This window comes from Nothoprocta perdicaria, unplaced genomic scaffold (genome assembly GCF_003342845.1).
Source record: "Nothoprocta perdicaria isolate Ctin4 unplaced genomic scaffold, notPer1 scaffold_67, whole genome shotgun sequence".
Lineage (NCBI taxonomy): Eukaryota > Metazoa > Chordata > Aves > Tinamiformes > Tinamidae > Nothoprocta > Nothoprocta perdicaria.
The window spans coordinates 1,435,364-1,460,779 of NW_020455943.1; the positions used below are offsets into that span (position 1 = coordinate 1,435,364).

At 46.6% G+C, this 25,416-nt stretch overlaps 1 protein-coding gene across 2 annotated transcripts in view; it reads left to right on the forward strand.

Annotated features, from left to right (window-relative positions):
* Nucleotides 1–11,356, forward strand: part of SLC38A1 (solute carrier family 38 member 1) — a 40,507-nt gene extending 29,151 nt beyond the window's left edge. The window contains exons 13-17 of one of the 2 annotated variants that reach the window (XR_003251102.1): nt 2,962–3,080; nt 3,623–3,764; nt 3,871–3,968; nt 5,151–5,338; nt 8,675–11,356. Coding sequence is in view for 1 of the 2 variants with exons in the window: in XM_026050260.1 (XP_025906045.1) it covers nt 2,962–3,080; nt 3,623–3,764; nt 3,871–3,968; nt 5,151–5,252 (461 nt within the window). In the remaining variant the exon portion in view is untranslated. Of the gene's footprint in view, nt 1–2,961; nt 3,081–3,622; nt 3,765–3,870; nt 3,969–5,150; nt 5,726–8,674 lie in introns of those variants that run through there. The other variant, XM_026050260.1, reaches the window with a different exon arrangement.
* The last annotated feature ends 14,060 nt before the right edge of the window (nt 11,357–25,416 follow it).

Sequence of the window (25,416 nt, forward strand, 5' to 3'; positions counted from 1 at the left end):
TACATTAAATGTTCACTTATATTGAAATATTTTTTCAAATAATTTTCCTTAACATTTTCAAATGAAGGTACAAATCCTTTTCTCTCTTCCCTCTGCAGATGAAAAATGCAAATAAAACTATTTTTTTACAAAAAGCATGCCCACAATGTGAGGAAGGGATTTGTTTAAAGGAACTGGGGATTAGCTGGGCCCTAGTAAATTTTCTGTTCCGGGGCCGTAACCTGAATTGTGTGCACATTGGTTATAATTTACATGCAACTGCTTCTGCTTATCAGTATAAAATGAGACTGATTTGAGAATAAGTTCTCAGAAATGGGTGTGAAATCAGCCATCATGGCTCCTTGGTTTTCTTATTGACACTGCTGTCATAAAGGACCAAATGTGCTTCCAGAGCCGATCCCTGTGGCTCTAGGTCCAGCACATTGGTAAGGCAGCCAGGGAAGCGTGGAGCATCGTCCCAGCTCACAGCCAAGGCACGGTTATGTCTATGCCTGACACTTGAACCATTTCTCTTTTCATAAATATCAGCTCACTTAAAAAAGCGAACACATTATATTGTAGCCCTGTCAAGTCAAGTGGGATAAAATGCAACTTCTGCCCAGGAAGCTACATCCATTCCCTGGTATAGTGGAAATCTCAGAATGTGGTGTGGTTGTTTGTAGGGGGCCATTCAGGGCACAGAGGGCAGATTACAAAATTGATCCTTGTCTTTTAGCTCAGAGTCACCCGAAAGCCTTCAGGCTTGCTCACTGTATGCAAAGCAGTTCCTTAGTTACAGTCTGCTCATTCATTGCACCATTCATTGACAGCCACGTGTTGCATGAGAGAATAAACACAGAAAAAACTTGGCATTTTTTGAAGGTGTACCTGTCTCATAATTTGTTTTCTCATGATGACATTCTGATTATGAGGCCTTGCATCTGCATGCATGAAAATAATTTGAGATCATCTGCTAAAATTCTCCCAGTAAAACTGTTGGAAGTGAGGCTGTGTAAACTGCAAGTGACAACAGCAACATCTGTTCTTATCCAGCACCTGGGCTGCTGCTGTCTCATACATCTTCATGGAAACTCATTGAATGTATTGGAATGGAAGGTCCAATTAGCAGTCCCAGAAAGCAAGTGGGTGTCAGTCAGCGTGACCCCCTTCCCATTGAGGAGGAGGAGACCCTGCTGCGATTGCCCAAGGGATTTGGGAGGTGGCTCCATAAAGTTCCCTGTGTAGCTCCTGCGGAGCCGGGCATGGCCGCTTCCTGCCTCTGCCAGGGGGGACAGTGGAGTCACTGCCCACTCCTGGGTCCCTCTCCCGGGGGGATATTCGTGCTCCTGAGAGCACGTGGATGAGCCGGGCGCCTTCCCTTGGCTCCGCTGGGCCTGTGCGAACCTTGCAGCTGCGCAATCAGCTGTGAGAGACAAGGAAAATAAAATGAAATTAAATTCCTCCATTTTTATCTTTCTTCTTCTGGCAAGAGCTCCACTTTCATATACACAGTTGCACTTTCCTAGCCCTTACCTGGGTAAGAACAGCATTTTTGCCTGTTCCTTTTCTCACACCAGTGCTGCCTGTCTGCTTGTGAGGCTCTCAAGAGCGTTGCCGTTGTCGCTATATTTACATTTCAGATTTACAGAAGAGAGGGGCTACTTTTCCCCTAAAAGGCCGCTGTGGTTGGGCCCTGCGGTTCGTCTCGCTGACAGCAGCACAAGCTCAGCCCTGAGCTCTGCCTTTCACTTCCTACCTGGCGGCAGCGCCAGCACCCGGCCGCGCGCACGGCCTGCACGCCCTGCTCCGGGTCTGCAGGGAGGTGGGAAGGCATTTCCCACTCCCGCCGGGAACCGAGCACCGCTCCCGCGTGATCCCTCCCTGGGAGCGTTTCCTGTGGGGAACACAGGCGTTTCGCTCCAGAGCAGTTCTCTCTTTCCTCGGGAGCACACCAGATTTTACCATGTGTCTGGGATTTCAAATTGCATATGCCCCCCGAGCTCCCTTCCAGGACTTTGGTTTCAAAACTCTTAGGTTTTACTGTCAGCTTTCTAAGACCAGCAAACAAAAGCAGAGCCCGAGCCTCTCTGGAAGGCGGCAGAGGAGGCGCCTTTGTGGTGAGCTGCGCAGCAGCCTCCCTGTGCCGGCGCCGCTCGGTCTTCCAAGACTCGGAGCGAACGCGTGGGCCTCAGCAGCCCCTTCTTCCTGCCGCTTCCTGCACTGAGACCAACTCGGCACCTTAAGGGACACCTTTTTTTTCAGGAGGCCCTGTTAGAACAGTGCCCGTGGCCTCCACGAGGTGATTTTGGAGCCCCTTTGTGTGGGCTTCAGCCCGGGGCGCACGTGGGGCCGAGCTGAGATGGCCGCCGTGCAGGGATGGCGGCCCCCCGAGGGGCATCCCCCGAGGGGCTGCAGAAGGGCCTGAGCACTCATGTCGCCGTGTCCTGCTCAGAGCTGACCTGCGACACGCTGTTCTTTTTTAAGAACAGAGGCCCTGCTTCTTGCTGGAGGTTTATTTAAGTTAGCTGAGCCTTCTTGTCATTTGTATGAAACTCAGCCACATGGCAGCAGGCTGTGTGGTTATTTTTATGTCATTTGAAACTTTTTTTTTTTTTTTTTTTGGTAAAAAAGCCCCCTTTAGAACCCAATTAGGAAACCCCCAGTTGGAAATAGCTTCTTTTTCTTTTACTTATTTTTATGTATGTAAGCAAATCTTGATGTATGTCTCTCTCTTGTGTGGTGAAAATTACCTTAAACTTAGACATATGCTTTCTTGAACCAGGTCTCCAAAGAATTAAGCTGGGATAATGGGATCATTAGGATTTGGTTCAAAATGCTGCTTTAAACTCAAGAATATTTCACTCCATACTCCTTTGCCCTCAGATAAATGACTTGTTGTTCAAGAAGACCATTGTTAGGCAGTGGTTTCTGTGAGTTAATTGCCTGTTTGCCAGAATCCTCACCCTCCTGTCTTCCCCATAGACGACGTGCAGTCGGATCTGCTTCACAAGTACCAGAGCAAAGATGACATCCTTATCCTGACAGTGCGTTTAGCTGTAATCGTTGCAGTGATACTCACAGTGCCAGTGCTGTTCTTCACTGTAAGTAGTACTCTCTACACGCTTTGGAAATAGCTAATGTCTGTACACGGTGTATTTTTCTCAAAACACAGTTCAGAAGTTTCTGAATCAGTGATGTTGCTGCTACAGAAGGAATTAGAGCTTGTATCAGTCTTTTCCCACACCACACTCCCACTAACTTCTGGAAAAGTTCTCTCTGCCGGAAATCAATCAATCACTTTTGGTCTTAAATCTGTTTCAAATTTAATCCACAGGGGACCCCTCTTATTTCACATGATTTTACTAGGAGCAGACTCAGAGATGAAGTTCATTTTTAAGTGCAGAAGAACCACAAAAGGCATAGTAAAGAGAAATATTCTACTTCAGAGCCATGCACATACAGTTTCAAAATATCAAACTAATTGCAAGGATTATTTCAAGGGGCATTACACAAAAGACTCCAGAATTTCTTTTGATCCTGTGAGGGCCTCATTGTCACATAAAGCTGAATAAGAAAAAGACCTGAGAAGCTTTGAATTGGCTTTTAGACTATTCCTGACACAGCATTCTCTCTCTTCCTGCAGGTACGTTCATCACTGTTTGAGCTGGCTAGAAAAACAAAATTCGACCTCTGCCGTCATGTTTTGGTTACTTTTGTTCTTTTGGTTATCATCAACCTGTTAGTCATTTTCATCCCAACCATGAAAGATATTTTTGGAGTTGTAGGTATGGTATCACAGTTTTATGCAATTAAAAAAGATGTTGCTAATTAGCAGCACAGAAATTAGCTGTTGCTAGCAACTAGCAAAACTCATTTTTTTCAATTTTGCAGGAGTTACCTCGGCCAATATGCTGATTTTCATTCTTCCTTCATCACTGTATTTAAAAATTACACAACAAGATGGAGCAAAATGGACTCAGAGGATTTGGGTAGGTGTTTATTCCTAATCAGTGTGATTCTATTTTGTCATTCCTTAAAACGTACGAGCGTTAAAAGCAGCTCTGATTTGGTATCTGAACACACTTGTGAACTTCTTTTGGTGGTTTCTCATGCTTCAGGCAGTGGTCTTCCTCGCTTGCCCTCTTTCTTCACTCCCTTGTGAGTCTCCCGGAGCTGGGTGCCAACAAGGGCACCCTGTGCTCCCTGCGTTGTCCTCTGCTGAGAGATGCTGCAGGCAGCGGTAGCTGGAGGCCGGGTGCTCGTCCAGCGCCGCCTGGCAGCTCTTCCAGGCGCTCTCCGTTTCAGCATGCGGAGCTGAAGGAGAAACCCTTCTGTTTGCAGCGTTTCGCGCTCTGTTTTATGGGAGCAGAGTCAAGTGTTGGGGGTTTCCATCAGAGGAAGCCAGCTCAAATGTAAGCCCTTGCACATGTGCCAGCCTGGGGGACACAGCCTTAAAAGATTTTGTGTGAGGCCAAGAAAGAGCTCCTACTGAAAGGACAAAACAGATTCATATATTCCCACGCCAAAGTTTAGCAAATACTGTGTTGCATGGGAGAGAGCTTTTGCCCATTCTCCATTTTTGAGACGATCTATTGTAAATTCCATACAGCTTCTGTGGCTTGCGAATTCCATACAGCTTCTGAGGACAGCTGGGTGCACCACGAGCGCTCAGTGGTCAGTGCTTTCTGCTCTGAACAGAAGGGCAGAAGCCCGTGTTGCTCTTTGGACTCCATCCACAGACTGCAGGATGAAAAGGCTGGACTTTAATAGGCACATTCCCAGTGGGAAAAGCCACTTGCATGTGGCTTTGAAAGGGGCAGGGCTGATAGCTTCTAAAACTGGACTCACTTAATCCTCTTTAACGACGATTTAAGAAGTGAATTGGAAGTAGAAAAAAAAATGGTTTGGGTGTTAAGCAAGTAATTATTAATGATACTAATATGGTCAATTATCTATGGGAGTAGAAAAAATGATTTTGGTGTTAAGTAAGTAATTATTAATGATACTAATGTGCTCAGTTATCTATGAGTTAGCTTCATCAAAGTGCTATTCAATTTTCATGGATAACTTTGATGCATCATCTTGTGGATCTCTTTGAGAAGAAAAGATATCACATGTCAATGAATTGTCTTTCTTTTTCATTCATTAATTTTCCTTCCTTTTCATTCCAGGCTTCTCTTTTCTTGGCGCTGGGGATAATGTTTTCCCTCGTGAGCATTCCTTTGGTCATCTATGACTGGGTACAATCAGGAGGCAGCACCAAAGACCCGTAGAGCCAACCTCAGTGTGAAACGGAGACATCCCTGTTTGCTACACACCAAAATCGCCACCATCCGTTCTGTTATCTAGTCCATCTTTTGTGAGTTTACTCAAATCAAATCCAAATAATGTTTTTCCAGTACTGAAAATACTGTTATGTCTCTTGCAGAAAACAGACCCATTTTTCCAAGTGACACATCACTGTCCCGTGATACTGAGTTTCCAGATCAGCGTTAAGTCTGTGTTAATCGTCCGTGAGACTGTATAGAGAGTGCTGCTCATTATAACTCATCATAAATTTGTTTTTCCTCTGCCACCCATGAATTGTTCCGTTAGTCCTTAGAACCTACGCTGTGCTCTTTTAGAGCAAGCAGTGTTTGTCGTTACCAATCCAAACTGGAGTAACTGTCCCAAGTGTTGTCGCTTCACATCCTTCCACTTGCCTTTTAACCAAAATTTACTCTTGAATTGTATGCATTGGGTTTGCTTGTTTGTTTGTTTTGTTACTGTTTGGGACCCCATTTGCCTCACAGAGTAAGTGTAGCATTCTGGGTATGAATATGAAAAGCACCAACAGAGTGTAAATTAGCAGTGCTTAAACGAGGGTCCTGAGGGCTTCTCCTGAGAACATCGCAGTGGAGGAGGTGGCCACGTGTTGGCTGTTGGGCCAGTTGGGAAGGGACCTGTGTGTGTGAGCAAATGTGTGCGGCCTGTGTGTGTGTGTGTGTGTGTGTGTGTGTGTGTGTTTATGGAGGGCTGCAAGGAGCAGGAGAGCCAAGATCATCACCAGCCACCGCTTCCCTGGGACCTTTCCCTTCAAAACTGCCCAGACTTGGCGCAAAGCCATGAGGACTCGGAGCGAGGCCCGGCAGGTGCTCCGAGATTTCCATAGGAAGTCTGCATCTTCCTTAGCATTAAATTGTTTATTCATGGCCCACTCTTTTCAAGAGAAGAAAAAATGACAAGCTCCTTATTTTTTTCAAAGCCTACGGATTTTGTCCTACTTGATGCCTTTTGCATTCCGGCGTTCATTTGTGCGCTCCCAAGGCTGACCTTGTAACGACCAGCTCCTCTCCTATATGTCCTATTCTCCTCCCATATGTCCTAATCTCCTCCCAAGTCAACAGGATTTTTTGACAGCAGCAGGAGCAGGATTTGACTCACCCTGCTAAACTGCTGGATTTCTAATGGGAAATGAAATCTTTAACACTTCTTTAAACAAGCGTAAACACTTTTTTATGTTTAAGATGTTCCATTTACATTTCTCATCCCTTAATTCTTCACAACAGAAAGACATTACATGACTACTAGCAGAAACACTGTAACTTGCATCTGTTGTCCACACAGTAAGCATCTGCCTAATGCCTTATAGCCGATGTAAAGAACTACTTATAGAGATTCAGACGCTAAGCAGCTGATTGCTAACCATCTTAAGCAGACATTAGTGCACTGCCAGCTGCCTGAGTGTGTTCACTCGGCATCATTTGCTGTGTGAGTTGAAAAACCATCTGAGTTTTGCTCTCAGAGGCTCCATCTCCAGATGGAGAATTCAAGATCTTGGGTTTTCTGTGAGATACTGAATTGCCTCAGTTTCCACTGCATTATCCTGCGTTTCTTGAAATCAGCGAGAGTTGAGAGCACAGGCACCTTAGGACCTTTAAGGTTGATCTCTAGGAGTAATGCCCAGAGAGGTTAGTGTGAGGCCTCAGTTGGAGTTTAGTTAGAAAGTCCACGCTGCAAAAATATAAAGCGATTAACCAATTAGCCTTAGGCTTCTAGATCTGCTTCTCAGGCGGGATGGTCGTTGCTCCTGTCAATACTCCTCTGTGATCCAGAAATAAGAGCAATCTGATCCAGATAGGAGCCTAAAACCTGCATATGCTCATAGTGGCAGTGCTGAATCCAGCACAAAAGCATGGAGCTCTTTTGATTCCCAGTGCCGGGAGGGAGCCACCTTCCTGAATAATAACCTAGCAAGGCAGGAGCCCTCCTGGAGATGAGAGAGAGTGGGGGCTTGGTGGCCACTCAGCCTGCAGAGAAGCCAGCTCCCCTCTCTGCAACGTGCCATACAAATTAGCCAGCTGGACGGGACACTAAAAGAAGGCTTCAGTCCTACCTTGCACAGTTACTGGCTTTAGGAGGAGAAAGAAGTTTAAAAGGACCCTTATCTATAAGGAAGATCAAAACTAGAAGTCTCTTTCCTGTTTACAAAGTGACCTTTTGGACTACGGAGTCAGGTTTTCTCTAGTCTTTTCTCCTTGTTATCCCTTAAACTTCCCTTTCTTGCTGCCCGGGGTCCCAGCAAGGCCACAGCCGTGGCATCCTACCCCCAAGGTGTCCTCAGACTCTCAGTTAAAATGCTGAGCACGGGCTCACACGGGCGCCGGGGCTGGGGACCGGCAGCTGGGCTCGCAGCCTGGCCGCAGCGGCAGGGGTTTCTCTGCCCATTCCCTGTGTGTGACCCACGGCAGCATTCGCCACAGGCACAAGCCCATGGAGTAGCCCATGGAGCAGGCAGTGGTCAGACTCCAGAGGGAAGCCCCCCTGCTCGCCTGGCTGCAAGTTTGTGGCTCCCCTTTCGTGAGCACCCAGCTCTCCCTGTAGCGACAGCAGCATCTGCCAGGCATCTAACTGAGCTCTCTGAATCAGCCTGAGGAGGTCACATTTTAAGTTTTGAGGTGCCTTTCTGGATCTCATCACACACACACACACCAACAAAAAAGACTGCTGTACAGGTTATCCTCAAGATGCTCCAGGGCTCTCCTACTTTCCCGCCCTCTTTATTTTTCTTCTGCTATTAATTTATGAGCATCACAACTCATGCATGTGGGAGTTGTGAGGAGGGGGTTCCTGGGAGCAACTTTCAAATACCCAAAGAGGAGCTACAGCTCTGATGTGCTGCACAGGGTCCCAGCAAGCTCGCACATGTGACATCCCTCCCCACCTTCTCTCCCCACCCCCCAAAACAAACAAGCAATCAAACAAAGAAAAAAACAGTATTCTGTAGTCTAGTGTTTCAAATACTGAGGTTTTGGCCTTGACTTTCAGCTTGAAGGGCTGTTGAATGTTTGGTTGCTCCTTGCATCTTTCCCGATCTCCTCCATCACTCTCCTTCTGCCTTCTCCTTTTTCCCAGTTTACTTCTATACTGGAGTCTTCCTGAATAAATAGGGAGAAGAATGAGCTGAGTGTGTGCACAGAGTGAAATTACCCGAGGTACTGGACCATCAAAGCATATCTTAGATACTGAAAATTAGACAACCAAAATATTGAGTCTTGAAATAGGCCTTGTTGTTTATGGGTCTCTGAAAAAGAGGGAAATTGCTTAGACTGATTTACTGACATCATATTTATAGATATTTATGGAAAGGAATCATGTGTTTATTGATATCTGTGGTAATGAACGTGAAATAACGTGCTTTTTGTTTTCTCATCAGGTTTATACATTCTTAACAGAATGCAATAGACCCTGCTGTAACTGTCAACATCAGTGATGGATGACAATATTTGTATGAGGTTATCTGTAAAATGTACTGCTGTTATTCAGTTCATTTGGAATAGTGAACTTGTAGCCAACGATGTCCCACATTTTAGCTAGGAGTTTAAGAGCACAGTGAAATGCTGTAGGAGTTTCTCTGTTGTAAAATGAATAGGATCCAGAGTACCGTATCTACTTAGTAGGTGCTAGCATGCTTTCTTTTCATAGAGAGTTTATCACTGTTGTGAGCACTGCAAGTTTCATAGACTGGATGCAAAACCACTCCAAATAGCTACCACAAAATGCTTCAAAGCTATTGTTTGTATAATAGCAACACCGGAGTGGTGGTGGACAGGAAGGTCTGTAGAAGCAGGGGCTCCTAGTAAGACTGTAGGGGTTAATCCCGTGCTTACAAGCTGGCCTTGCTACCTGTCCTAGCCCACATCACACCGCAAAGAAAATGCTTACGAGCTTAAGCCACTCTTGTGGTTGCAGTATACAGCTGCCCTTGCCTGGATTTCCCAGTGGTGAATATGCCTAATAAAGAAAATACAATAAATGATGTTATTTGGGAACGATTTCGAGGGAGCAGCGACCTCGCTGGGTGATTCTGGCTTCAGAGGGCCGATGCCGAGGCCGTGCAGCGGCTCAGACCTCTGGCAGAGCCAACGTGGGGCTCGAGGGGTGCCCGGGAGAGGCCACTCTCATCCCGTGGGCTCGAGGGTACCCACGTCCTCCCCAGGGCTGCTCCCTGAGCTCTCTGCAGCTTGGGCTCCTCTTGGGGAGGTCCAACCTGTAAACGCAGGCTGGATAACGTATGGAATTACTATGGGGCTTGTCTGTACGTCTGCCTTACAGTGCATCAGCACCATAGCTATTTCTGCTATTGTGCATCAATAATAACTAGCAGTAATAATTAATGGTATCTCTAGCTCATCTTTGAATCAGTATGTTTCTTTGCTTGAACCTTACATTAAGGCTAAAGAGCATCTTGGTCAAAGCAAGATCACCTCTTTGCGTGTGGTGGTGTCCCACCTCCAGTCCCACAGTCCCACCCCGGTGCCTTTAGGAGAAAGGCCCAGCAGAATGTATTCAGTTCCAGCAGCAATTCCAAAAAAATGGCTTTATCACCTGACACCACGGTGCTCTCGGGAGCAGTTCCCCAGAGCGCTTGGCATCAGGAAAATCTTTATTTCCTATAACCTACACAAAGAATGTTTTATTTGTATCTAATGTAAGGATTTCTGTAACAAACTGTGAAAAAGAGAATGAATTAATAAAAAAGTACAGGGCTGGAAAGGTCTAGAGTTCACAAATTGTACACATACTTATGTTTCTGAAGACAAATCTATGCAGTTGTGTTGTATTGTAGGAAATTTCATTTTTATGTATATATATATATTGTAAATAAATAGGATGCTGTATATTTTTGCAGTTCTTTATCCCCTATGATATAGAAGTGTTGAAATAGTCTCTGCATATTAAGAATAACTTTAATAGAAATACAAGTACTTTAGCTTCTGACGTAGCAAAATGTATATCCTTCCCTTTCTCCTGGGAGTCCACAAGTTAAATTCGAAACTTGAAATTACGAGTACATTGCTAAGTGTAACAAATGCAAGAAAAATAAAAGGTCCAATGAAACTGCTAGGGTTAATTCCTGTGTCTCCCTGTTTTCTCCCCAGCAGATCATCCAGCCTTGCTGCTGGGTGAGGTCTGTCCCTGTGCGAAGGGCCTGTCCAGCGCGCGGGCCCCCTGCCCTCCTCGCAGGGCTGCCGTGGGGCGAACGCGCGGCAGCCTCGTGCCGGGGCTCCCCACTGAAGGCAGCTGGCACGGATAGGAGCCAGAGCAGGGCTTGTGCGTTGCCATTTCTGCCACGAGGCACGGCTGCAGTTCCGGAAAATAGAGGTACTCCCAGCCAGGGCTGGGCAATGGTTGGAGGAGCTCGTGCTGTTTGCAGGCAGCCCCCGGCACGCTGCTATCCTGGGCCAAAACGCCAGCCGAAGCGAGTGTCCCTGGCCAGTGCCAAGGGTCTCCTTGCCCCGAGGCTATGGGGACACCAGTGTTTTGGTCCAGGGATACCTGCGTGTCCAGGGAGCAGAAGTGAGGAAAGGGGGACGCTTGCGGGTGTCCTGAGAGTGCCTCCGCAAGGGCCATAGGATTTGTCACTCGAAAGACACAAGAGTGTGATTTAGAACTGGTAGAAAGCAGAGGCTGAGCAACCCATCTAAAAATAAATGTATTTTTTCCATGTTTACTTCATAGTCTTGGATGAAAGTGAAACTTGAAGTGACGTCTGTTTTCACCATGAGCACAAAACTGAGGGAAAACTTAAAACGCAGTCACTTTTAGAGAGCTTTTCAAATACAAATGTACATTTTGTTTGCAGTGTTATAGCCAACAAAATATAAACTGTAAAGGTATTTTTCCACAAGACTTGAACTTTAACTTGTTTATATAAACCTGTTTTTAAGAGTCCTGAGGTATGTTAAGGCTCATCCAGATCCAGTATAAACAATACTGTTTGAATGATGTACACTTGATATGAGCTCATCTCTAGTAGATTGTTCAAGTGAGTCATTGTAATATTTTGCTCCTGCTAACATCACCGTACTTTGTGCTGTTTATATTCAAATAAACAATACCAGTTTTCATTTTTTGTGTGTAAATAAAAAAAAAAAATGTATTAAGTTCTATAATCTGTTACCTCTATAGTTTTTAAACATTAAAATTGTGATCTAAAGTAATGTCAGGGTCGTGTTGTTTTCTTTCAAAGGGATGAACATACAAATATTTGTTATAACCTCTTACATAGGATGTGCTCCCAGCTCTTAGCTCTTGCTCCTGCGGGTAGCCTCCCTGAGCAGAGGACATGCAGTTCTGCACAGCTCTGCAATACAGAGAGAGAAGTACCAGGGCAAAGTCATGGAGCATTTCCCTACATTTTCCAAAATGGTATTAGAGGGACCTGAAGTCAGAGGTGTAGAGTCAGCACAGGTTGAGGTGGCCTAGGATGATACTGTTGCCCAAGCCTGGTGCTCTGTCCTGCCCGTTTCATGAAGACTGTCCAAGTGTTTCCCCGTCTGCTTCAGGACAAAGCCAGATGGATACAGAGCTACTGTATATGTGTTTGAGCTCCGGTGCCAAACTAGTGCCTGGAGTGGATAACCCCCTGATGTCCTTTCTTGGCTGCTGACGCAGAATCCTTTAGCAGGGGGATGAGGAGATATCTGAGGACAGTAATGCCTTAAGCATTCCCAGTTACATCTGCCAAAGTGCCTCTGTCAAGGCCTGATGGGCTCTGGAAAATGTTAACTTTTTGCCTTTGAGTGCTATTTTTAATAGTGCTCAGGTTTTAGTGTCCACTTATGAAAAGAGCCCCTGGCTAGAGTCCTGGTCATAAGATAGGAGAGCCATAAATGGCTCCCTTGCCTGAACAGGGAGAGATGAGGCAGTATCTCTGTGGCATCACTCCCCAGGTCCCCTCTGCAGGAAAGGCAATAGGACAAGTCAAGTATTAGAGGATTTGGGGCAAGCCTTTCCCTAGTCCCTGAACCCAGAGACCCGTCTTGAAGTCTTGGGTACAAGCTGCTGCACTGACCTGAGCTGACAGCCTGGCCTGTTTGGGCATTTGCTCCCACTTCTCCACTCAGCAAAACATAAGCAGCTCAGAGCCACACTTTAAAACATGGGAGCACAGACTGGAGATAAAAAAAGGAAGAGACTTATGTTCCCTCTTTTCTTCCTGAAAGGAGTGACAGCTGTCACCTTCCAGAGCAGTTTCAGAGATTCACCTGAAGTTCACCTAAAACCACACAGCCAGAGAAGGAACACAGACCTCCTTTCCAGCTACACACTCCTGCCTCTGCCTTGGCACTGGTCTTCTTGTATCCCCATGGGCAGCCAGGTCTCTTGAATTCACATCACCAGAGAGAAAAGATATAAAAAAAAAGAAAAAAAGAAAAAGGAAAATTATCCTTTCTCTAAGAGAAAAGAAGCAGTGCTGTCTAGGGGAAGCACCACCCTTCTGGTTTGAATGTGGTCTTTGATTAATTTAATGTGACAGTGCACACTTAATTTTAAAGTTGAAGCCTCCCTTCAGGCCACTCTTCGGATGTCTCCTTTCCCACTGTGCCAAGCGCTGGAATTACTCACACCAACTTTAGGAAGTGTGGAGAGAAAGGAGGTGGCAGCAGCTGGCACGAGCACATTTCCAAGGCTCTCCTGTCACAACCCCCTGATAAATGTGGCCGTAGCTTCTCGCACCTCGTTCTCAGACTTGTGCAGGGCGGTAGCTCCGACTGTTTCGTGTGTGTCAGCAGCCCGGTGGCCTTAGCAGGGACCCCCGGCTGTTTTCAACAGAGCCCCCAGTGCCAGAAGTTGTTGAGCAGCCTGGCAGCTCTGCTATGAGAGAGCTATGTATTTTACAAAGATTAGGTACCATGCAGTTCTGCATCAACGTGCAATTAGAGAAAACCAAGTCTCTTAAAGCTGTTCATATTGCGTGCTAAATGTCATGGCTTTGGCAAGGGACGGCGGCATTGGCTTCATGTGCCTCAGCCTTGCCATGGTTTATTGCTTGAAAAACATGAGGCTATTGGGATCTTCGGAAAAAAGTGCAGCTGAGTCAGGACTTTGACAGTCTGGCTTAGGAAGTAAATGGCAATGGGCAGGGGTGACTGTCCTGAGCAGGCGCCAGGTCTGTCAGGGAGAGCTGGTCTGCACGGCACAGTCGTCTCGTGATGCTGATGGTGGCTCCCAGCTGGCCCTTACCCTCTTCGAGATGTCTGTGCTACTGGGTCAGCAGTGAGCTCTGCCCCACAGAGATCGCCCCACTGGAAAAAATGGGGAGGAACATGTCAGCGGGAGCCAGAGCACTGCCAGGACCAAAGAACCATGTTCTCTCCTTGGACAAAGCCACCCAGTGTAAGCGCCAGGTCCTTTTCCCAGTCTCTAACACCAGACACATCCATTCAGCCTTGTGTTTGCCCAAAATCAGCAAATCTTAAGCAGGGTCCCATCGCCACTGATGTAAATGTGGGTGTAAGCTTGCCTACTTTTTGGTGCAGATCATTACTTTAGAGCTTTGAATGTATCAGGCACTGGCCATACTCACAACACACTCCTACGAGCTCTTCCTTCCTGGACTCCTTCAGGGGACTTGTGTTCAGGTAAGTTCCAAAAATTACCTCTTGCGCTGTTTTCTGTTGTTCCCCCAGCACTGCTCACCTTGCAGAAGCTTTGCAAAAGCAGGGACGTAGTGGTAAAACTCAGCCAGCCTTGTCTGCTGCGAAGGCATAAGGAACGATCCTGATAGCAAAGGAGGGATCAGATATTACCAGATCTCCCGGGGTCCATGTGACATTCCCATCACTTTCCCCTCGCTGCTCTGATGCTGCGACCTGAGTGGCCTCGTGGGCCCAGCCGGGTCCCACTAACGCCCGTTACCAGCGTGGCCCAGCAGCAGCTGCAGAGCTGCTCGCTCCTCTTCCTTCCTTCAGAAGGTGGGCAGCCTAAATCCCTCACGCGCAGCACGGCAGTGGGCCACACAGAGGCAGTCACCGTGGGAGAGGAGATGGGTGGCAGAAGGCAATGGAGGGAAGCTGGTGTGGATAGAGCAGCAAGGAGGACACAATCCTGCACTGAAAAAGGCCTTGGGAACAGCTTGTGAATTTACTGTCATTTGATAAACTCCTTGTTTTGACATAATGCCCCCTTGCAGCTTCTGTTTATTTGCCCAACAGAGGACAGCAAGGATCTAGATGCGGAGGTGTTTCCATGATCAGGGAGGTGACAATAACGCATCAAAGGCCACAGCGCCTGTGTCTGCGGCTTCATCTCTCCTTTCCACCACAGAAGAGCCACAAAAGCCCAGTAAGGGGCTCCAGATGGGCACTTGCCCTGCCCGTGCTGCGCCCAGGACCTGCCACAGGCCACACTTGGCCACGGAGGCGGCGTTTGCCTCCTTGCCTTGCTGCAGCCTGTCCCTCCGGCGGGAGCAGCACGGAGCCACTGGCCTTGGGAGCCTCCGAGATGCCAGGCATGGGCTGAGAGGGAAGTGGGACCTTCGTTCAGCAGGGCTGGAATCGTTTTTGTGAAATGCGTGAGATGGTGGCAAAGGAGCCAGCTGCAGAGGCTCCCGTTTGTCCTCTCCCGTCCCTGCGTTTCTATAGAAACCAGTCTCACCTCCGCTCAGGCTGCGGAGACGACGCGGCGCCTTCGCGGGATGCGTCTGGCACAGTCAGATACCCAGCGCAAGGCCCGTGTGTGCACGTCAGGTCTGTCCCGTGCCCCCTTCCCCGTGGTGCCCCTCTGCGTGCCCCATCACATGTCTCTAGAGCTCTGCCTGCCCCGTAATGAGGTTGCCTTCAGAGCGGCACACACACACACACACCATATACCAAGCCATATTCCCAGATGTCCAGGTCCTAATGCTCTCCGTGGGGCTTTGCAGCCACCGTCTCTTTCCAGCTACCCCACATGGAGGTCACCTGCTGCGCACAGATAGGAGAGTGCCATGGTTCAAAGGGCTGTGGTGGCGCTGGTAGCGGCTGGCAGGGCCAGATAAACGTGGATGTGGTCTGAGAAAGCTCCTGGGAAGGCTCCTTCATCCCATCTTGCCGTGCTGGGTGGCAGCTCCAACAGCTACGTTGAAAAACACGCACAATTTGTCCTCCTGCACCGGTTTCCAGAGCCACAGGCGGCTGATGCCTTGCACTGGTGTCGCTGGAGGAGCTTCATGGGTGTCACTGCAGAGGTCTCCAATCCCTTTTCATCGGTGGTGGGAGGAGCAGAGCTCTTGTGCTGCCAAGTTTGCAAGGAAGGCCTGGAGCAGAACGGATCTGCTGGCCAAATGTCTTCCCAGCCTCCAGGACCTGCTCTCCAAGAATTCCCGACTGTGTTCCTGGATGTTCACTTTACCACAGAAATGTGGCGAGCACGGGGCTCTGTGACACCGTTTGAATGAGCTAAGCATGTCAAGTATAAAAAAGCAGTTGTTCTACCCCGGGTAATTATAACGGAGCGGAGCGGCGCGGGGCGCCAGGGTATTGGAAAGTGTTATGATAACAAAGAAACTCATAAAGAGGGTGGAGAAATTTTTACGATGTGAGATCAGATTAATGACCTGCACAACGACTGCAGTAAAAACAGCAGCATACAGATGCTACAACATTTGTAGAACACATTTCTTGAAATCATAACCCAAGCCTGTAATTTACTTGGATGTAAAAAATACATATATACATGTATATGCTCACTGACAAAGCTAGCAGTTCTTGCACACTCCAAAGTCTTCTCAAGCTTTGTCTAGTCCACAGTTTCCAATAGTACTTCTACATGAAGGCTAGATCTCCTATTCATTTTCAGATACAGTTCATAGAACAGTACCAGTTGCTGGAGAAACAACTTCCCTGACATAACAAGGAATCACATATCTCTTGCAATTAGATCGTCGTAAAATAAAAGGCAAACAAGCATCAGTCTGCTATTCCTGTATTGGTGGCATTTCATTTAGACAATGAAAGCAGTCTCTTTTACTACTTCTGGCTGGCGTCCAGCAGCACTTTGAAAAGGCAGTGTGGCCTCCGTGTAAATTGGTAAACAATCTTGCTGAGCAACAGGCGCAGGAACATTCAGGCCTTTGTTAAATTTGGATTGGAGTGGAGCACTAATTGGCATCTTTCAGGGCAGAACAAGCAGGGTCAACTTGTTGGCTTTGCATAGGCACATTATTTTAAGCAGTTTCCACAGTCATCGCTGTTAATGTAACCAGCAGCAGGAGTGAGGGCACTAAGGGATGTGGCAATTGCTTTGTTACAGGGTCCTGGAAACAAAAGCTATCAAAATCATCCTGAGGAAAAAGCTTGAATTACTGGATTCTGCCTTTGTGTCTGTCTTTACTGCACCCTTGATATCACTACAAAACCAGGTATTTCGTCTTTGCACTGGACACAGTTTTCCTAATGGAAGATCTGATCAATTGTTCTAACATTCAGGATGAACTTCATCGAGAGAAAGGATCATATTTTTGATCCTTTGGGGCTGCCAAATAGGGAAATGGCCCCAAACCCTTCTCATGGGGCAGTTAAGGCCCTCCAAGATGCAGAGCAATCTCTAGTAAGTGTGAAGTGTATTTGCACTTGCTAATTTTATTATTTATTTTTATTTTTCTTTGCCCAGTGTCCTGTGAGATTCCTGCCTGCTCCACATTACAGTGCGGACAAACTCTCTTCTTCTCTCTTCCTCTTCCCAGCTGGGCAGAGCCTGAATCCCACCACACAGAAGATGCATCCCAAGAGGTTTGCAAAGTCGCCCTAGGCAGGCGACTAAAATACTGAGCAAAAGGGTGGCATGACATCAGGCAAAGACAGGGTCTGTGTAAATCAGCAATACTCTGACATCTCTGAGGACAGTTTTACTATTCTAAATAGAAAAGATTATAAACTAGTTTATTCAAGTAAGAAAACAAACATATTTGCAGTATAGCCCTCTACCAAGCACAGAGATAGTCCTGTTTGCTGCAGAAATAACCCATACTTCCCCTGACCTGACACCAGTCTTGCCAAGGATAGTTGTCTAAAATTGGATTTTTTTTTTATTTTGGTATTTACAAACAGTCCAGATGCCAGTGAACAAAACAGGTCAAAACTAATCACTAGAAAAGACCTCTTGCAACACCTTTTACCTAGTTATCTGCCCCTGTGAAAACACTGTGGTTAGTATAGCTCAGCCATGAAAACAACATCCACAAAGGGCGAGAGTCAGGGAAGCTGGCTCCGAGAGGTGCCTTTTTCACAAAGCACAGGCATGACGAGGGCATTTGCCCACAAGAAAAACATGCAGTGATTGCAACCCCACCATTTTACAGAGGTCCATCGAGACAGCACCTATACTTGTCGCCAGAGCTCCACCAAAGGGAAGCACTGTCCCAGCAAACAACCCCTACCACATACACCTGGCTGAGAACTATTTGCTTTTGGGTAGTCCTCTAGCTTGGAGGTGTAAAAGAGGATTTGTGTGTCCTTGCTGCTGATCTGCCCAGCCAATTTTGTGATCCCAGGGCTAAGCTAAAAGCAGAAAACCCACTGTCTTTTATTGGTTCCAACCTTGGTAAGAAGTGAAAAATTATCTAAATTCACTCTGAAAAGATACAGAGAATCAACAAACTGTCAGGGAAACAAAAAACAAAGGCTGCCAGTGTTGCACTGCTGAGAAAAACATTTTAAGGAATAAAAATTGCTGTAACTGAGTTGTAGGAGCTCTGGGCCAACTAGGTCAACATTATTGCAAAGCTCAACTAATCAAGCAAAAAAAAAATGAAAGCAAGTGCAAGTCCAGGTGTAAGGTTTAATGCAAGTGCAAGTCCAGGTGTAAGGTTTAATGCAAAACCCCACTTAATGTGCAAGGGATGGCTGCCCATGATGAGGCAGGTAGGATGTCTAATGATGAGTACTGAGGAGGTCTGTTTTCTTTAGACAACATTACCTTGCAAATGCACTCACATTTCTAATTGTGCCTTTGTCTATTACTGCTCTTTTTCCTCATCTCCACGGTCTATTGAGCAAAAATAACATCAGCTGCGTGTTTTTCTCCTTGTGGGTTACTTGGGCAGGCTAATCCCTGACACAAATTTATTGTTCTTATCCAAGACCGAGCGGTTAATCGACATGGACACCAGCATTTTAGCACTGAATGAATAGGCTTGGCAGCAGTACTGCATGCGAAAGAAAATACATCTGCTCCCACCCCTGGTCACGAAATGTCTTTCCTCCTGCATTATCACTTTTTATCTGAACACATAGAAACGGAAGCGTTACAAGTTCCTAATGACCTGTGGAACAAATTCACCTTTCCCAGCAAGGAAATAAGGTGACTACAGTGCTATTCCCAGCATTTTTCATGGGACGAAGCCTGGGACGAGGCAGACTCCGAGTGTTCTGCTTTGACATCTGCAAAAAGCAGCTGTAAGACAACCCCAACGGGCTGTGTCACCGAGCCGCCCAGCTCATGTTGCTTGTGATGGCCCTGAGCAGTGTGCAAGACACTGGGTGCCTCCTGCTTTTCCTGTTCCAAGTCGGCAGATGGGGCTTTTGGCAGGATCGCCTTCCGACCAGGCTGCTTGAAGGCCAGAGAGGTCTGGTAGAGCCTGGAAAGAGATGATCCAGGGAGCGGCAAGCTATCTGGGAAACCTGGAAATGGGAATAAGAGAAAAAGGATCCGGTAGGATTAACCTCAGCAGTAAGAAGTAAGAAAAGCCTGACAGAAGCCATAAAGCTTTCTATTAAATGAAAACACAGGCTCTGTGAGGGGCCATGCTTTAACTTGATGCCCAGCTCCCTGTCTCCTGTTCTACACTGCAGCCTGTGAGCAGAGTTTCAATAACCGCCTGCAAAGCACGACCAGCAAAGGCAGTGGAGTCTGTGCAAGAGTATTCTGTGCTGCAGGAGCAAAAGCAGCTGCAAAGGGAGGAAGTCCCTGCCTTAGGCTGCCCTTGCCCTCGGCTGCCCAGGCTGAGGGATGGGGGCCAAAAAGCCTGTTCACCCACTGTGCAGCATTGGAGGTGCAGAGGAGGCCGAGGGGAGAGAATAAAGCAGCTCAGTTTATTTATAGCTCCCTTTTCTTCTGCCTTTTTTTTTGTGACAGCCTGAGCCAGGGGTTGGAATTTCAGTGTCAAAACCTCCGCAAGTTAAATACACTTTAACAATATTACTGGTAAAGTTATTGACAGCATTATTATAATAATATTAACTCTGCAAATGGAATTGTTTATGTTCTCTAACTGTATATTCCCTCTGCCTTTTTATTGAAAATGATCTCTTCCTCACGCTTCCACAAATATTGTGAGCATCTTTATGTGGCTGTGCAAGCCAAAAGCTGGGGCTAGCAGGGGCAGCTCCGATGTGAGGCTGCCCTGCGCCGCCCGGATGGGCCACGTGCCAGGGTGTCCTGCACACAGCCGTGGTGCCCTCGGCATCCCTGCACCTGCGGGGCAGGCAGGGAAGGCAGGACTGTCCTCAGGGCCCTCCCTATAGCTTCTAATTCACGTGAGAGCAAAAACAACCTGTGTCAGTGAACCTGCAGGATCACTGAACCGTCTCCAGGCTCCTAGGGCTGACTGCCCCACTTGCCAGCCTTCCCATTCTGTTCTCCCACAATAAACCCACATTTTTTCAGTCATTTCCTTTGTTCTTTCAAGGGGCTGCCAGCATCCTGGCTCCCGTAACACTGACCAAAGTGCAGAGACAAACTGTCCACAACCTGCTGCACTGCCCTGTCCCTTCAACCACCTCTCCCTGCATAGCCAGCTACTCACCTGAATGGTGTCAAGAGCAATGGTCAAGTGAGGACTCTTCTCAAAGACCTCCATATGACTTTGCATGCACTTGTGGCACTCTAATATTAAGAAAACAATAATAAAAATCAGAGGTATTCTGCTTGTAAAGGTCTTTTGTAATAACTGAGAGCTAACACAAATGCTAACATTCTCCTAAGCAAATCTGTACCATGTTTCACTCCAATACGGAAAATATTTCAATGAACGAGCAGCTCTACAGTAGTTTTCTTGTTCTACACAAAAAACATTGTCAGAAATACTTTAACTTCACCCTGGTTGATTGGTCATATTCAATGTGTTTCATTAAGCCCGCAAAGATCAAAGTAACTGAAATCACATTCTGGGGTGCTCATTGCCCAGCAATATGCAGGGAGAACAGGGGCCGTTGTTGGGCCTGAGCACGTACAAGCTGCCCAATATGGCCTTCTTGGTTTATTGCCACTGCAAACGACAACACAAAAATGATCCTAGGCAGAAGACTGGCAGAAGATCTGCAAAGAGCATAAAGGAGTTGGGCTCTCCGCGGTTCTCCTAGCCGTGCCTCCTGCAGTTTGTTATAACATCATCCACACGTGCAAGCAGATGGTATGCTACGTATCAATTTACTATGCCTCTCTTTCACAGATTTTTTTTTCAGCTCCGTCTGTGCATTTTTATTCAAAAGGGGACCATATGGTCCCTGTGAGGTAGTTTATAAATAATTGTATATTTACAGTAGCAATCGAAACCGGAGTCACGTGCTTACCTTGAGGAAAGCAGCTGAAAGTAGCTGGGTAGTAGAGGGTTGTGAGTAACTTCTTCAGTGCGGCATAGCAATATGGGATGAATAATTAATCAGAAATTGATTTCACGTGGCCTTCCTGACCGCATTTGTTCTGCTGCGGCTGCAGAACAGAGGGCTCCTAATGGGGCTGGTCGAGGGGAGATGGGGCTGTGCCTGCCCCAATGGCCCCACGGCTGTGGGTGACGGCCACGGCGCTGCCCAGCTCTGCCCGGTGCTGGGGGCACCCTGGCGAGGGAAGGTGACAGAAACCTCGTGCTGTGTCGCTAGAAGACCCTCCTTTACTCCACCTTCAAAGGCTACAGGGGCTTAGTTGGGCATCAACCTCCTCCATCCCCCAGAAGGGCTGTTTTCCATGTACAGTCGCCTGCAGGACAGCAGATATCCAGGTAATGCCACTCTAGGCCTCCAGGCTCCCACGAGCGATAGCGGCCTGGGGCCTCCTGCTTGTGCTACCCACACGCTCATTAGCAGGGTTCAAACCCAGCGAAAAGTGAATTTACCCTAATTAAAAAAAAAAATGTATCCAAACAAATGAGTTAAAAATTACTTGTGTAACTCCCCTACCTTTTGCAATAGCAACTTAATTGATACCCACCCCTTCCCTGAAAGGTGAGTACTTTCAGCACTGCATTCATTTTGCATGTAAAAAAATCAAAGACACAAGACTGCACCTCCCACATATCCCAGGAGGGTGTTTAAGGTCCAATTTTCCAAATGTTCCGTCTCCTCCAACAGGGATAAATTGCCAGAAGAGCTCAGCTCCTAAGATTCATAAATAAGAGCAGGGTTTTGTTTTTTTTTTTTTTTTAATTGCCTCATGTTGCTATTACTGGCCAGGATTCCAGTGAGAACTCTCTTCCTGTGCTCATGCTGTCTTTGGAAATCCTCATTTCTCATCTGTGGGCTTAACTGGGGGCACTGGAGTAAGCATGGTGATCTGGCTGCTCACTCCCTAGTCCCGCACCGTAAGCATGAGATCTGACTCCTCTGCTCACAGAAAATCCTGTAGTCCAATTCTGCTTTATTCTCCTCACCTTCAGGCACTATTCTGTGTTTATTAATTTATTTTTATCTATATCAATACATTATAAAAAATGAAGATAAAACTGACTCAATCTAGGCAGCAAAGGTACAGTTTTCTTTACTTCCCTTGCTCTATCAATTCCACTGCTGCTTGGTAATGAGATTTTCTTTTCATCATGATCCTCTGGGTTGATGCCTAAGAAGTGGGCTGTGGGATGTGATTTACGGAGCTGAGAGGTAGGATTAGGTTGGTTATGTAAGGAAGACAGCTTAATCAATCACGGACAAAATTTAGACTCATTCAAATGTTGTACTGAACCCTGCCCTCTCTCCTCCAGCTTGAGAAGAAAAATTGCCGACATCCATGCAATAATTTGAGAAATCTCTTCCAGGCACTGTCCTTCATACTCTTTTCTAGCCTTGCTGCTACTCTGCCTGATGCTGCTGATACCTTTTGCTCCAGCTGTCCAGCATATTCAGTACCACATACACTGATATGTGCTGGTATGTTTTTATCATATCAGCATGAAAAAAAGCAATGAAAAACACACGTGCAGTCCCTGCTGATTCATGGTGCAGTTGCCTGAAATTGCTGCTTTGTGGGGTGGTAGCAGCATGGACTTTTCATCAAATGGGTAACAAAAGCCCTCCACAGCGTGCCCTGTATGTGCACGTGTACGAGCTGAACAGGCCACAGAAGGGAGCTGAGCCCACGCAGTGCTAGATTTCCTCATCTTCCCTGCACAGCAGCCAAAGGAACTGAGTTTTGGTTAATTCACTGCGAAAAGTTCTCAGCTCTGTGAACTGCCCCGTGTAAATCTATCACAAGGGGCTTAAGCGATAAATTTTACATCACTGGGTATAAAGTTTCTGGCCACTTTCATGCTTTTGGTGCTTTAAAACAGAAAAAGATGGATTGGTTTTCTTTTTTTTTTTCTATAACCATTTTTTTATAACCATCTTAGTGGATCCTCTTTGCAGGATCAGAAACTAATATCTGACTCCACAAAAATATTTATTTTTATGCCCTAAATTTCAGAACTGAAATACCTCTCAAGATCTATGTCCAAGAAACCATACCAGAAAAAACAGTGAAACAAATTATATACAGAGAGCTATCAAACATACAAAGTTAAAAAATTGATTATGGCAATTAGTTGGTTATAAATGATTGTAGCAATTATTTTGGTTATATTTGTGATAATTGTTCAAACTTTTTCCCTTTATGGTATTCCCTTAAATGTTCCAAAGCCATGTTAGACACCAAGAGGGCAGAACAATGTTGTGCTTCTGCAAAAGATCCAGACAGCAAAACCGGTATAAAAATTAGGAAATACATACTTCTTGTCTAAACAAATTTGCTGCATTAAGATAAAAACTCAACATAGCTGAAAAATATTTTAAGTATGGCTGCTTCATTGAATTTGTAATTGCATTAGTTTAGCAATCTTACCTCAAAACAACCTGAATAGATCTGTTTTTAAAGATACGTGACCAGTGGCTACATTGGTGTAAATAAGGATTCTATTGATTTCCCAGAAGGTGTGTTACTTTTTAGTAACTGACAAACTGTTTCATGAGTATCTGCCCTCTATTTTTAGCTTTACTCCCAACCTCCTGGCAAAGCAAAATGACACCTTCCACAAAGGCAAGAAATTCATTGACTTCATATTATAAACAAGCTATTGTTAAAATAAATGGAAGTCTCTTAAGCCTGAACAATAGCGGTCAGATGCATCTGACCTCCATGGGTGGGACTTTAATTACGCTTTCTGTGTTTAAGAAAGTACAGTATTGTAATAATAATATTATTCACCACATACCAGGAGTTCCATGAAGGGCTCCACAATCGCAGGAAACGATGCACATCCTCACTTACAGTACTGCTACAATGCTAAATATGCCGGGTCAGAGAAAGCCTGATCCTGCGGAGTTTTGGCATCACCTCATCGGAACTAGGAGCAGCTCTGCTGGGCCCTTTCCCCCATGGACAGTCCTGGCACTCAGTGTCCCATGGAGGAGTTATCCCTGCCCAGGAAAACAGGGCAAGTGGCAAAGAGAACGGACATCGGTCCCGTGCAAGGAGTGTTTTTTGGGGATGGGAATGAGTGTGAAGCAGACGTTATCTCCAGAGGAAAGAGGGAGACCGGCAATTTATAGCTTGGGAAAGACAGACGGCATGGCAGGCTGGAGGGAGGGAGAGGGCACCGTGACACAGAGCGGCGGCTCTGCAGAGTTTGCGCTTTCTCACAAGCGGCTCGGCTAGGAATTTTCCTTCCCAAGTAATTCCCTTGGAGAATGCCATGCTGCCATCTGCTGCTTACGGGCCCCAGTGCATGGCCGCCAGCAGCGCAGGCCGCGATGTCCGCAGGCCGCGCGGGCCGCCGCAGGCAGAGCCCGTCACCGTTTCTTTGCTGGAAATACCCAACAGTGCCTTACCACGGGTACACGTCTTGCACACAGATAGTAATATTCACAGAAACCACCACTAGCGAATTTTTATTCATAATCTGGATTTTAGCTCTCGCTGAAATGCTCTTCAGGTGGAAATTAGGCACTGTGTTCAAGCAGCTGGAAAACTAGACCTGTTTGCTAAGCCAATGTTTTAACTGCAGCTGCTGGGTCTGTGTTGGGGTCCTACATCTGTAGTATCCTCTGCTTCGCTTGCTCAGCACTCTGCTGAATCTCCTCCCTTTTGAGGAGTGTTTTTCGGCCTTGCTCTCTTTTTGAAGGTCTGCTGATCACTTGTGTCCGGGAGAGGCCAAGGAGTCTCTCAAGGTATCCATGTCCTGCCAGTGGTTTGGGAGGCAACATCTCTCCAGAAGTGAGCAGCACCTCTAAGAACGCTTTGCTCCTCCTCAAAATCAGCTCCACCATGTGGCCAGTTGTGTTATTTTCCATCTGCCATCACTCGAGTCAGATATCGACCCGAGTAGGAGGGAAATCTCACCGATTTAGTGACTGCTTTACAGTAGCTGCCCAGAGAGGTGGGCTTAAGCAGGTTTCCAGCTGCTCCTCCTGGCCTCCATCTGGGGAAAATGCCAATTCAAAGAGGATTTTGTAACTTTTGCCACAATTATCCGAGTAAGTAAAGCTCAAGAAAATACAGACAGTTTTAGCCAAAATAATTTTTTTCCACTTTAAAATTTCCAGAATTAACAACCTGCCCAAAGTCGAAAGTAAAACCATTTTCCCTCTAAAACCCAGAAATCTGATTTTCTGATTTTTTTTTCTCCTTCACCAAGCCTCATTGAGGAACCTCCCCAGATCCCTGCTTAGCTCCTGCAGCAGGGCAGCTTTGCTGGGGCACAAGGGAGGGCTGCCCACCTCTCCCTCTGCAAAAGAAGAGAGGATCCAGACGGAGGCCTAAGGACCGTCACACGCGCGAGATGGGCTCAGCCACGCAGTTAATGTCGAATTGAGCAAGTAACTATTGATCTCTCAGACTAGCTTAGATTAGGAGGCACAGAGCAGATCTGTGTTCCCTCCCTCAGAAGAAAGGACTGTGCTCCCATACCTTCCTATCAATGCAAGATGATGGCATTTTTGTAATCTGCTT